The following is a 13830-nucleotide window of genomic DNA, read 5'->3' on the forward strand; positions in this document are numbered from 1 at the left end:
GAGCACGGGATTGACTTATATCAAACCTCAAACAGTGTGGAATCTAGCACTTGCAAACCCACCACTGGGTGGTCGGAGGTAGCAATAAATTCTCAAGATCAAGCTACATATAAGATGCAGAATTTTCCAGAAGCAATACAAGAGTTTGCAGTATTGAAGCAGAACCACTTGTGACAAAGGTGTGTATATTTGAAAATTATGATTTGCCTGAAAGAGATGTATCAACTTAAAACATTACTTACCTGCAGTTGACTTGTCTGAGAGTGCTCAGGAGCACTCATGGTGAGAATTTTAGAGCAAGGGCAAGTTCATGTGAGGGTGAATGAGAAACGGGAGCGAGGGTAGTTATGGTCATAGAATTCCCAAATTCTCTGTTTTGGTGTTATTTGAAATTCTCTCATTTTACATTCATAAAAGTTCCTTATAAAATCCCCATTATTTTAAAAATTCTTTGAATTTGATACCAACATTATATTTTCATGCTTGAATTTTAAAAACATTTAAAAATTTGATTACACTCCCAAAACTTCTTATTCAAACACACTCTAATGGAACCAAAGATGAAAGATACAAGAACATGGAATCTGTGAAGAATAGAGAGCTATTGACAAGAAAAATGATGCTTAATTATTTTTCTGCATCTCATATTTTACAACAATGCCTTTGGTCAGATAGTATACCATGTCTCAAATCATCTAAAGATACTATCAAACTAACCATACAGAACTTACATGGATAAAAAAAAAAGCTTTCACCTTGTAAAGTTTGATTTCTTCGATTATCGGAAGAAGTATAAGAAAAGTAAGTGTAACAGCTGGAATGAAGTATACAACCTATCCTATTGAAGATGTATCACTACTATAGGAACTATATGCTGTAGGAAAGCTAATCTACATAGAAACTAGAACGCAATATATGTCAAAAAAAGTAAGTGGCTCCCATTTCACCTCCGACAACACCCATAACATAACCAATAAAGAAGCCGCCAGCTCGCAGATTAAACGTGAAATTTGCAAAAATCAGGTAACTGTCAGAACAGGCAATGCAATTTTATCTGTTCAAGGGTTCTAACTGGACTTCCATTCTGTGAGAAGGTAGTGACTCTTTATCTGCAGTTGTTCTAGTTGAGCTCAAGAGATCAACTGAATCATCTTCCTCAATATTACCAAACACCCAATTGCTTTTTGCAGATATCTGCTTCTTTATTCGCTTCCTTTCGTAGTATTCTAAATAAATAACAATCAAAGCACCCATTAAGAACCACATTGTCATAGCCCAACTGAGTCCATGAACATTTTCCACATCATATCTGACTCCCAGATGCTTCATCCCAGTAAACAGAGCCGCAATACCAACGACAATGGCACATCTACCAACAATTGCGTGGAAATATTCCCAAATAACCCTCTTGAAGGGTGCTTGCTCCTCATTTTCTGGTTTTTGAGGCCTTAAGAAAGCATTTACTGGCTGTATACAAGCAAAAAATATAGTAGCTAATCCAAATTTAACATGTGTTGAGCCGACATAAACCCCCCCGAGCTCAGCAACGGCAAAAAGAAGGGCAAGCAAAACAATTATTAGCCCCGAGTATTGCGAGTAAACATGAATCCGGAACCATCCATCACCCTTAAGATGTTTTAAGTATCTGGCGGCCAATATCCCTCCGGGAAACAGGATACCCCATGCAATAAACATCATAAATCCATGCACAGCCAAAACAGGAAGCAAATCCTGTTCCGCTTCAGCTGACCCACGCATCAGTTGTACAAGGATAGGCCTATTACTTGTACTAGAATGCATATTCCTGTCAGTAAGTTGGTCTCTGGCCCATTTAGCACCCATTGCCCAAACAACTTTAAGTGGAGTTGTGGGATCAATAATATTTTTACATTCTACCCTCTTTTCCCGCCTACAAGATGGATCCAAGGGACGTGTAAACTCCCAAGTAATGATGTCATTTTCTGTTTTACACCTCACGTGCGTCAAATTCTCCTGTGTTCGATGTATGCTAGAAGCATCCTTTCCATCAATCCAATAACTGTTTACATGTCCCGTACCAGTATCATCCATCCAACCCACATACACAAAGCTGTTCACCATTCCACTTCCAAATCCTACAGCAATATAACCACTTTTTTTCTCTCCCCTTGCCGCAATAGATATGGAATGCTTTGACAATGTCCAAAAGAAGGTAACCTGTTGATCATCCAAATTTACACTGTTATTGTACATGTCAGATAGACCGCCATCAACCACCTCAACCCTCCAACCCATTTTCTGATCGTACAACGAATGATAGTATACGTGATCAGGAGTGTTCCTGTTAGGAGCCCAAACTAATTCTGTAGGAGTGGCTTCAACTCCATGGGCCTCTGGACCACCAGCATAAATAGTTTCAGTCAGATTCCTAGTCGTGGCATTTCCACCAAGCGGATCCGAAGTAATATAAAGTGCAACATTATGCCCAGCTTGGATGGAAAACTTGACTGGCACACCTCTTTCCACTCTCAAGACAGGAGCTTCCTTTTTGTTGATGTAAAGAACCTTTGCAGGATTTGGAGGATTGGGGTAATGCATTGCTGGAGCAGAAGACACCAACAGTGGAACATTTGCATCTGCAATGATGATATCTTGATCTTCTTTGTCTTCAGCATCCAAGGGTCCCGTACAGTCATTCACATGCTCCGAGATATTCAAAACTAAATGACCATAATTCTCAGGCCCGTGATTCTGAGGAAGATAGTAAGGACTAATAGAATCAGGAGGCTTAATAGGCCCCAAAGCCCAAATAACCTTCATATTTGCAGAACGATTCACAGGGCGATCATAAATTCCATTAACCTTAGTCAAATGCCACCGGTATCTAACAAAGGACACCCCATCCTTTCTATGTCCATAAACCAACATTGAACTGTTTGCTAAACCCACCCCACTATGCCCTTCATAAACTGAATCAGGACAAACCCCTTGAGCAACTCCATCACCATTTTTCATACACTCACTATACTTTGTAATGTAAAAATCATCCACAAAGGGTAAACCATCTTCCTTAAACCCTGCAACAGCAACATCACCACCAATCATGAGATCAGAATCTTCTGCGCTGGGGTCAGCCCACCCAAAAGCCATGAAATCGGTGATCCCAGTCGCAGCCTCCAACCCAATTTCAAGGGAGTCCTCGGACACATTCAAACTCCACCTCAACCTGAAATTCTTCAACAAAACCTTGCAATTCTCCAACACCGTCGGAGGTAGCTTCGCCGAGGCCTCCCTGCGAAGCACGATATGGCCGAAATCGGAGGCAGTGGCGCGATCCCAGACGACGAGGACATTGATCATGCCCCACGTAACATTGCTCCTCAAAGGCACATCGAAAGTTGTGTTCATGTAGGTTCCGCTCAATCCGGTGTCGGCTATAATGAATCCGTTGGTGAGACTATCGAAATCTGAAGCCTGCGCACCCCACCAGTGAACGTCGTAACCGGGAAGCATGTCAAAGTGGGAAACCCTAAAGGAGCAATCGTCCTTGATTTTGAGCGATCCTCGGACCTGATGTTGGACCATTGCGAATTCGAACTCCGAATCGACAACAGAACTGTCCCGAGTGCAACTGCGAGCGAGATCCGCATATCTCAACAACAACAATTGAAAGAGGAAGGGTAGAAAGAGGGATTTGCGAAGCATGAAGGGTGCAATCGTTGCAGTGAGGCAAATTGTGTGGATCGGAATCCACGGCGGCGAAGTTCTGAGGATGGGGTGGTGGCGGAGGTGTTGGGGTGATTTTAGTTTGTGTTTGTGTTATTCTTCTTCGTGTGGAGAAATGAAGTCAGTGATTGTTGCATATCACTGTCGAAGTTCATGATCCCTGACTCGTACCGCACCCTAAAATGTACTTGTTTAGTGCGAGATACACAAGGATTCATTATTCATACTCTATGATCTATAAAAATAATTATAGTCATGTTTTTTATATTCAATTTTAATATTTGAATTCATTTTTAAAATATTATAAAATTAATAAATTAATTATGCGATTTGTGCCTAGATGCACACCATTGTTGTTTATATTATTTTTTATCATAGGATCATGCTAACCATTAAGAGACCACTAGAAAATTTTAAAAAATGCAATAGAAATGATTAAGAAAAATACAATAAAATTTTCTTAAGTGAGATATGGACGAGTGTGTGTGTTTTTATCTTTAAACAAATGATCTGACAACTCACTTTTAAGAATAGTATAGTTATTAAAAAAAACTTGAATACTGTAGAGGAGAAAAAATACGAAAGGGAAAATAGTAAAGGTAAGGTTGGTATAAATGAGTAAAAATGTCCTTTTATTAAGTCAAATTTATGAGAATAAATTAAATTTAAATTTATTTTTTAATATGATATAAAAAATTATTATAAAATTATTTTTATTAATATTTGAATATATCGTATTATCTAGTATTGGATTTTCTGAATTTTCATCTTCGGTATTATTGACATAAATGTGTGATTTTTCCGACATGATGAAGTGTGTTAGAGATCTCATTCAACTATAAATAAGATTAAATTATAACTTTTGTATATATCTATAAATTAGTGTAAATCTTACTTTACCAAACTAGTTTTTTAGTATAAGTTAACCCTTAAATTTACTTCGCAATAGATATAAATTAATGATGTAATTTTTAGAAAAAAAAATGAAAAACACAATTCAATTCAATCTGATATTAAATATTTTGATAAAATACACATCATTATGAAAAAATATATATATTGCAAACAATCTTTCATAACTAGCTTTCAAAAGTAACTATAATTCTTCTATATCTGAGACTCATATTCAATGGATTATCAATTTATCTACTAAACTTTCTTTCAGAAGCTACTTTCACTCCTCAAACATTAAGAAAATAAAATTAGTTATAATATATATTTCCATTTTGGGAGGCTAATACCTATTATTCATTGTTAGGTTATTTGAAATATCATTTCAATTGTTCCTAGTAAAGAAAATACAACCTCTAATGCACAAGGTGCAAATTAATAGGTAACAAAATACACACTAAACAAGAGATTGATAAAGACTCATGTGTCATAGAAAAACTTATCAACTCCAAGTTTTTTAAAGAAAAGTTAAATGGAAACTCATAAAAGTATATGTTAAACCACTAAAGGAAAATGTAGATAACAGAGGCTAAAAATATTTTTAAAAAAATGAAAAGAAAGGGATGAAAAACAACCACATTGGTGAAAGATAAATGCTAAAAAAGATTTACACTTAAATGAGTTATTTAAGAGAACTAAAATAATATAATATCAATTTTCAAGAAAGATTTATAAATCTCACAAATCTAAAATAATATAATATCAATTTTTGAAAGAGTCTTCAAACACCTATTTATAATCTATCCTAAGTGGTGTTCTAGAGAGGAAACTATATTAATCTTACAAATTAACATTCAATTAGTATCTAAATATAGTTAACTATAATATAACTAATCATGGTATGCTAAACTAATGCTAAGTCCAACCATGAATTAAATCGCTAGAGTCAATCACTGCATCTGAGATATTATCAGTTTTAGAATTTGGAGTTTCATCACGGTTTTGTCCTTAAAAGGCGTATCAGTGGGTTGAAGGAGGAACGAGTATATTAACTGCCTTTAGCCTCAACTGCTAAGTGATGTGAGACTATATTGACGTACCAGAACAAATCATTAAACAACTAATATTTTTTATTCATAATTGGTCATGTGTCATTGCTTCTCTCTCTCAATATCTATCTTTCATTTGTCCATCTATTTATGTGTTTGTAGTTGGTGCATGTCGGATCTGTAAGATCTATTTTCTTGGTGTTATTGACCGAACATCTCTAAAGTTTGAAGCACCTATTTATGTTTTTTTTTCTTCTACAAAGTGTTTTTAGACACCCTTGATTATGATTTAAAGTAATGTCTACATTGGGATTTTGCTACCTCAAACCAAATGGTCAGATAGCTCACCAAGACCAAATGGTCATTGAATCAACAATACTTATCCGAGTTCAAACACGAACATCGACAAATCTTTATCAATCTTAAACCAATTAACAGACATTACTCAAAATCAAAATCAATGGTCGACCTACACTAAACCCAAATGGGTCTAAATCGAACTCGTTCATTATTTGGTTGCTCACCACTAGATTATCACCTCAGCTTCCGAGCGGGGGGCTTATGTACCTATTTGCCATAAGATTGGGGTGACTATATGCATCCCCTAATCGAGCCTTCATTGCCATCAATGACCATTATGAATAAAATAACATACTCAATGAGTCTTTAATGACGACCAACTATTTATGAAGCAATGAATGACAAACATACGGCCAACCTAAAGACCATCATCTAAGAGTTCTATAAATACCTACTCTCTAGGAAGTACAATTTATCTTATCTCATACTCTTAGCTCTCATTTTGTTAAGAACTTACTATCTTTGTGTTCCTACTGACTTAAACATCAACAAGTCTTTTTCATATGCACCTCCCCCTCTCATCGGAGGCCAACTAGAAACTCGTTCCATAAGAAACACCATATCCTCGTTGAGTTGCACTCTACGAATTCATTTATAGGAAAAACAACTTACAAACTTCTAATGAAAGTTTTACAAGTTTACTACACAAAGGTTAGAATGATGAATAGAATAACGATAATTTCATTAATAACTATACTTTTCACTAGTTATAACCGTCACAATATTTCTAACCCTCAAGTTTATATTAGAAACTTCAACCTTTAATTTAAATTTGTCATGTATCTTAAAGTGTAATGTTTCTTAAAGTAAAAAAAGTAATGATGTTCTAAACTAAAAAAAAAAAACTAATATTTTTACTAAAGAGGAACATTGTCTTTCATTCTCCTTTGCTTTAATCTCTTCCCTAACTTCTTTGGCCCTTCTTAATCTTTCCTTTGTAACTCCTAGAAATTAGTCATACCTTCATTTTTCCTTAATCATAAATTTTGTAATTCGTCTTTTGAGTATTCACTATCTACCTTTAAGTCTTCGTGTACACGTAACACAATGATTGAAACTAAATTTTTTTAGAGTCTCACATAAAAAAACACTTAATCTAATTACAATTTTATATTTGTATTGTCACATAACATTTTAGGTCTTCCAAATTATTTTATAAAATTAATGATAAAATATTATATTATCCAAGTATTTACTACTGTTTCTCTTTATTTTTGTTAAGTTTTTTATGCACGTTAAATTTATATAAACTTAAATGATGTGGAATTAATGTTTTTTTTAATTTAATATAGATTGGTCCATTTAACCACCAATATGTGATGGTGAAGTTGAACCAATCTCTTAAGTTGAATTTTGTATAAATTAAGTTGAGCCAACAAAATGGAGCGAGCGTCAACTTTAATAAAAATATAAATAATTTATTTAACTTAAATAATATTTTATTAAATGATTGATTTTAAAAAAATCAAGCTAAAATTAAATCAATTCGAAAGTTGTTTAAGTATGTATAAAGTGATTTTAGTTTTAGTCAAAATTAATGCAAAACATTCCAAAAAATTCCCTAAGACAAGTGAAAGGTTAAAAATATTTGAGATATAACGGATTGTTTGTTTTAAAAAATATTTTTTTTAAAAAATTAAATAGATTTGTCGTTTATATCATATTTTTTAAATAAAAATTTATTTATTTATAGATAAGTGATTTAAAAAAACTTATTTAAGTGATAATCTGATTTTTGAAGCAAAAGGAGTGATGGTTTGAACATAATAATCCTCACAGAAATTATTGTTAGGAGAAGATGAATAGAATAGAATAAATAATGAGAATATAAATAGTAGAAAGTAGGAATCGAAGTAAAACCCTGACTGAGGACAACTCGTGAGATCCATTCTATGAGCTGACGACAGTGATGCATACAATACAACTCCATTTTCACTCCTTAAAACCAAAAAAACATTCTTCATTTCTCCACTGGAACAATAACACAAACGTCTCATCTACTTCAACCCTTCCACGCCGCTTACACAACACGATCACCACCCCTTCCTGCACTGCGCGTCACCGTGGATTCCGATCCACAACACGATTTGCGTGACAGTGCAACAATTGCACCCCTCATGCTTCGCAGATCCCTCTTCCTTCCCTTCCTCTTGCACTTCTTGTTGTTGTTCCGGTATGCGGATCCCGCTCCGAATTGCACTCGGGACAGCTCCCTCATCGATTCGGAGTCCCAGTTTGAAATGGTTCAGCACCAGCTTCGAGGATCTCTCAAAATCACCGACGATTGCTCCTTTAGGGTTTCCCAATTTGACATGCTTCCCGGTTCCGACGTCCACTGGTGGGGTGCGCAGGCTTCTGGTTTCGATAACCTCACCGCCGGATTTATTGTTTCCAACGACAGATTGAACGAAACCTATAAGAACTCCACCTTGGATGTGCATTTGCTGAGCAATGTTTCGTGGAGCATGATCAACGTCCTAGCCGTCTGGGATCGCACCGCCGCTTCCGATTTCGGCCACGTCGTGCTTCGCAGGGAGGACCCCGGTAAGTCACCTCCGACGGTGTTCGAGAATTGCAAGGTTTTGTCGAAGAATTTCAGGTTGAGGTGGAGTTTGAATGTGTCTGGTGAGTCTCTTGAAATTGGGTTGGAGGCTGCGATTGGGATCACCGATTACATGGCTTTTGGGTGGGCTGACCCCAGCGCAGAAGATTCTGATCTCATGATTGGTGGTGATGTTGCTGTTGCAGGGTTTAAGGAAGATGGGTTACCCTTTGTGGATGATTTTTTCATTACAAAGTATAGTGAGTGTGCGAAAAAAGGTGATGGAGTTGCTGAAGGGGTTTGTCCGGATTCAGTTTATGAAGGGCCTGATGGGGTGGGTTTAGCAAACAGTTCGATGTTGGTTTATGGACATAGGAGTGATGGGGTTTCCTTTGTTAGATACAGATGGCATACGAGTAAGGTTAAAGGAAATTATGATCGCCCGGTGAATCATACTGCAAATATGAAGGTTATTTGGGCTTTGGGGCCTATTAAGCCTCCTGATACTATTAATCCTTACTATCTTCCTCAGAATCACGGGGCTGAAAACTTTGGTCATTTGGTTTTGAATATCTCGGAGCATGTGAATGACTGTAAGGGACCCTTGGATGCTGAAGACAAAGAAGATCAAGGTGTCATCATTGCAGATGGAAATGTTCCGTTGGTGGTATCTTCGGCTCCGGCAATGCATTACCCCAATCCTCCAAATCCTGCAAAGGTTCTTTACATCAACAAAAAGGAAGCTCCTGTCTTGAGAGTGGAAAGAGGGGTGCCAGTCAAGTTTTCCATCCAAGCAGGGCATGATGTTGCACTTTATATTACTTCAGATCCGCTTGGTGGAAATGCAACGATGAGGAATCAGACTGAGACTATTTATGCTGGTGGTCCAGAGGCCCATGGAGTTCAAGCCAGTCCTACAGAATTAGTTTGGGCTCCTGACAGGAACACTCCTGATAACATCTACTACCATTCGTTGTATGATCAGAAAATGGGTTGGAGGGTTGAGGTCGTTGATGGGGGTCTATCAGATATGTATAATAACAGTGTCGTATTGGATGATCAACAGGTTACCTTCTTTTGGTCACTGTCAAAGGATTCTATATCTATTGCAGCTCGTGGCGAGAAAAAAAGTGGTTATCTTGCCATAGGATTTGGAAGTGGTATGGTGAACAGTTATGTGTATGTGGGTTGGATGGATGCTACTGGTATTGGACATGTAAACAGTTACTGGATTGATGGAAAAAACGCTTTAAGCGTGCATCGTACACGGGAGAATTTGACACATGTGAGGTGTAAAACAGAAAATGGCATCATTACTTTGGAGTTTACGCGTCCCTTGGACCCATCTTGTAGGCGGGAGAGGAGGGTAGAATGTAAAAATATTATTGATCCCACATCTCCACTCAAAGTTGTTTGGGCAATGGGTACTAAATGGACTAATGACCATCTTACTGACAGGAATATGCATTCTAGTACAAGTAATAGGCCAATCCGTGTTCAGCTGCTGCGTGGGTCAGCTGAGGCGGAGCAGGAGTTGCTTCCGGTTTTAGCTGTGCATGGATTTATGATGTTTGTTGCTTGGGGTATCCTGTTTCCTGGAGGGATATTAGCAGCCAGATACTTAAAACATCTTAAGGGTGATGGATGGTACCGGATTCATGTTTACTTGCAATACTCGGGGTTGGTAATTGTTCTACTTGCCCTTCTTTTTGCTGTGGCTGAGCTTAGGGGTTTTTATGTCAGCTCGACACATGTTAAATTTGGATTTACTACTATATTTTTGGCCTGTATACAGCCATTAAATGCTTTCCTAAGGCCTCAAAAACCAGCAAATGGGGAGCAGGCACCCTTCAATAGGGTTATTTGGGAATATTTCCACGCAATTGTTGGTAGATGTGCCATTGTTCTTGGCATTGCTGCACTTTTTACTGGTTTGAAGCATCTAGGAGACAGATATGGTGTGGAAAATGTCCATGGACTCAGTTGGGCTTTGGCAATTTGGTTCTTAATTGCTGCATTGATTGTTTTTTATTTGGAATACCATGAAAGGCAGCGAATAAGGCGTCAGATATTTGAAAGAAGCAATTGGGTGCTTGGTAATCTCGAGGAAGATGATTCACTTGATCTCTTGAGTCAATCCAGAACAACTGCAAATAAAGAGTTCTTACCTTCTGCGAGAATGGAAGTTCAGTTAGAACCTTTGAACAGATAAAGTCGCATTCTTTAAGTTCTAATAGAAAGTTGCCATTCTAGCCTGCTTTTTGCAAATTTTTTATTTAATGTGAGCCGGCATTCTTCTTTGTTAGTTATGAGGCCTTTTCTGAGGTGAAAAGGGAGGCAATTACTTTTCAATATCTTTTTTCAACATATGTTGCTTTCTAATTTCAGGAAGAGTATCTTTCCTGCAGCATATATTTCCTATACTGATACATCTTCAACAGATTAGGTTATATTGATTCTTCACTCCAGTGACTACACTATTTCTTTTACTACTTCGTCCCAAAGTAGAAGAAATCAAACTTCACGAGGTGAAAGCTTTCTTGTTGATCTTTGTAGGTTCTGTATGGTTAGTTTGACAGTATCATAATAGATGATTTCAGACATGGAATGCTATCTGGCCAAAGGCATTGTTGTAAATTATGAGATGCAGAAAGTTAATACATCATTTTTTCTTGTCCATAATGCTGTATTGTTTTAGATTTTTTTCGATTGCATGTTTCGTCCTTTGTTCTCTTAATGCCTCCATGAAGCTTCTTAGTAATTAGTTTTAACTATAAAAGATAAATTCAAATGACTTTATAGTTTAGATGCCTTTATAGCTTGAAAATGGTTAAAGTGGTAGTTGAAATGATTGCAATCCCAGCAGTTACTTGAAGCATCTTATATAAACTTTCAATATTTACTATAGCAACTGTTTAATCATTGTATTGGTCTTCATTAATTGTGTTAAGACTTTGTTTTGTTTATGTTGATGTAATGGAAATTAGAGGAAATTTTGGATCTAGCCTTTTGTTGTGAATAGTTTTTTGTTTCAATTAAAGAATTAGGCATAGCATTGTTGTGAAAGACAATTTGTCTTGCGATGCACTAAAAGTTTGATTTATTTCAGATTCCTAATCCACCTTATATATGTTAGAGCTGTCAGAGCTTGCCTTTGATATTTAAACAAGTTTTTTATACATTTTGCCTTTGCTATTGTTACACTTTTGCTCCTTAGTTTTAGTTGGCTATTGTGGGGGCGAGCCCTAGAGGAACGGTAAAGTTATGACTTGATCAGGCCTTTACACTGTGCGAAACCTTCAAAGGTACCGTGATACGATACTTGAGTTAGCTATCGTAATCTCGATAAAATCTCATGACAGTTGAGAATTTTTAGCAAATTTCAAATTGGTCGAAGCCTTTCTTTCTTCAATTTTTATCTCTGCTAGTTCCAGTATTTTGGTTTATTTTCAAACTGATACTTAACTGGTACGAAGACCTGGCTTCCTATGTGTTTTGAGGCAAACAAATTGACCGCAAATACTGGCAAAGTTGAGCAATTTATTTTTCAGGCATCCGGGTAAAGTATCTCTACTTCTAGCAATTCATCTATAATTCCTTTGTTTAAAGGTGAGATCTACACATTTGGAATCATGCAACCAGAATTCTGAGGTTGCTGGCCAAGAATAAGAAACTATAAAACCACACATTTTATAGTTTGAAGCAAGCAGAATTTACTCTTAATCCAACTTGGATTCAGGATTGAAAATGAAACTAATCTGCATTTGAAACAAAATGATTGTGATTTGTAAACTTGCACTCTTTATGTTGTTAACATGGTTGTGATATGAAGTAATTTACTTTTGCTGGTCAAGTTCAAAATGAAAATGCAATATATATTTGAGATGACTGAACTTGGCGTCATGAATTTCTTCATTGGAATGGAAGTATTCAAATGTAGCTCAGGTATATTCATCTCAAAGAATATATGTTGTTAATAATCTCAAGAAGTGGAGGTTAGAATCATGCAAGAAATAACAAGCTTGGCAGGGAGTTTACAAAATTCTTGACAACAACTAGACTTTATGTTAACAATTTTCGGAATCTAGTATCTAAAGACTGGAATTGTTAAGCTAAATGGCTATGTTGACACTGAGTGGAAAGCAAGTATAGATGACACGAAGAGCAATTGAAGCTGTGTTGTTACAGTTGGTTCATCTGTTATTTTCTTGAATGCAAAATGTGCATTGCTAAAGTGGAGTATTTCTTTTTAGGGTATATTTGAACGAACTTCTCCCTAAGAACTTCTAAAAGGGAAAATCAAAAAGAAAAAATGAATTGAGTTTATTTATTAGATAAAATTAGTTTATACAAAGTTAAATTCTGTAAGTTATTTCTTATATTTTTAAAAAAAATTTACCTCTAGAAATCATGAATTTTTTTATGGGAAATCTTTACTGAAAAGTTATATAAATTTCTTTTAACTAGAAATCTTTACTGAGAAGTTCGTTCAAACATGTTCTAGCAATTGTGTTATACTCAAAGTTAACATAAACTTCTACGAGTTCACAATTCTAGGTAAAGAAATCAAATTAACTTGCTGACAAATTCTTTTTTAGGATGGATAAACTAGTACAAATTGGCATAAATCTTCAAGAAGCGAATCTAAAATCAAATGTGATTTTCCCTCATTTGACCTCGGTGACACTGTTTTATGCCACCCATGCACTCTTTCTACAATGAATGCAAATGCAACCTTTTAACATGTTCGACTCAATTATACAAATTGTGGTCAAATCCTTACCATTCTCCATTTTCTCCTAACCACTCAAAGCTGAGTTGAATCATGAAGTTTTGTTTGTTGTCAACAAGTCATTCTTCTTCTATTACAACAATGTTTATGAACCCAACGTCTACTGTGAACATAAATTGTGTAGTCAACCCATTTCAAAAAAGAAGAATATGTGCAAAATCGAAAGCTTTGCACAATATAAGGATTAAGCTATTGTGTTTTGGTATAGAATACTTTTTAGGCAAACCCCTACACTCTTCTAAGATGTCAATACACGAATGTATGGACCATAATTTTGGGGAAAAAACAAATGATGATTAATTACATATTCGGACAATTCTATTTATATTATGATGATGAAAACACGAAAGAGAGAGACCATTGAGAGACCATTCTGATATTCAGTTTAAAGTTTAAAGAAGGATATTGATATCGCACTAAAAGTATGATGAGAATGTGAATGATATGTTATGAGATGATTACCGTAAGTTACATGATATGATCAAATTTAG

At 36.0% G+C, this 13830-nt stretch overlaps 2 protein-coding genes across 2 annotated transcripts; one reads left to right on the plus strand and one right to left on the minus strand.

Moving 5' to 3' along the window:
* Positions 1-604: 604 nt before the first annotated feature.
* Positions 605-3963, minus strand: LOC137812344 (cytochrome b561, DM13 and DOMON domain-containing protein At5g54830). The gene has a single exon (XM_068614285.2). It carries the CDS (start codon positions 3682-3684, stop codon positions 1051-1053), a length of 2634 nt encoding a protein of 877 aa, XP_068470386.1. The 5' UTR covers positions 3685-3963; the 3' UTR covers positions 605-1050.
* A 3901-nt stretch (positions 3964-7864) lies between these two features.
* LOC137812343 (DOMON domain-containing protein / dopamine beta-monooxygenase N-terminal domain-containing protein) lies at positions 7865-11229 on the plus strand. The gene has a single exon (XM_068614284.2). It carries the CDS (start codon positions 8123-8125, stop codon positions 10757-10759), a length of 2637 nt encoding a protein of 878 aa, XP_068470385.1. The 5' UTR covers positions 7865-8122; the 3' UTR covers positions 10760-11229.
* Positions 11230-13830: the final 2601 nt, after the last annotated feature.

The sequence above is a fragment of the Phaseolus vulgaris genome, chromosome 2 (assembly GCF_051622355.1).
Source record: "Phaseolus vulgaris cultivar YP4 chromosome 2, ASM5162235v1, whole genome shotgun sequence".
NCBI lineage: Eukaryota > Viridiplantae > Streptophyta > Magnoliopsida > Fabales > Fabaceae > Phaseolus > Phaseolus vulgaris.

Bases quoted from the DNA above. Each gene is read 5' to 3' on its own strand.
- LOC137812344 (XM_068614285.2), bottom strand. From the start codon at position 3,684: ATGCTTCGCAAATCCCTCTTTCTACCCTTCCTCTTTCAATTGTTGTTG.
- LOC137812343 (XM_068614284.2), top strand. From the start codon at position 8,123: ATGCTTCGCAGATCCCTCTTCCTTCCCTTCCTCTTGCACTTCTTGTTG.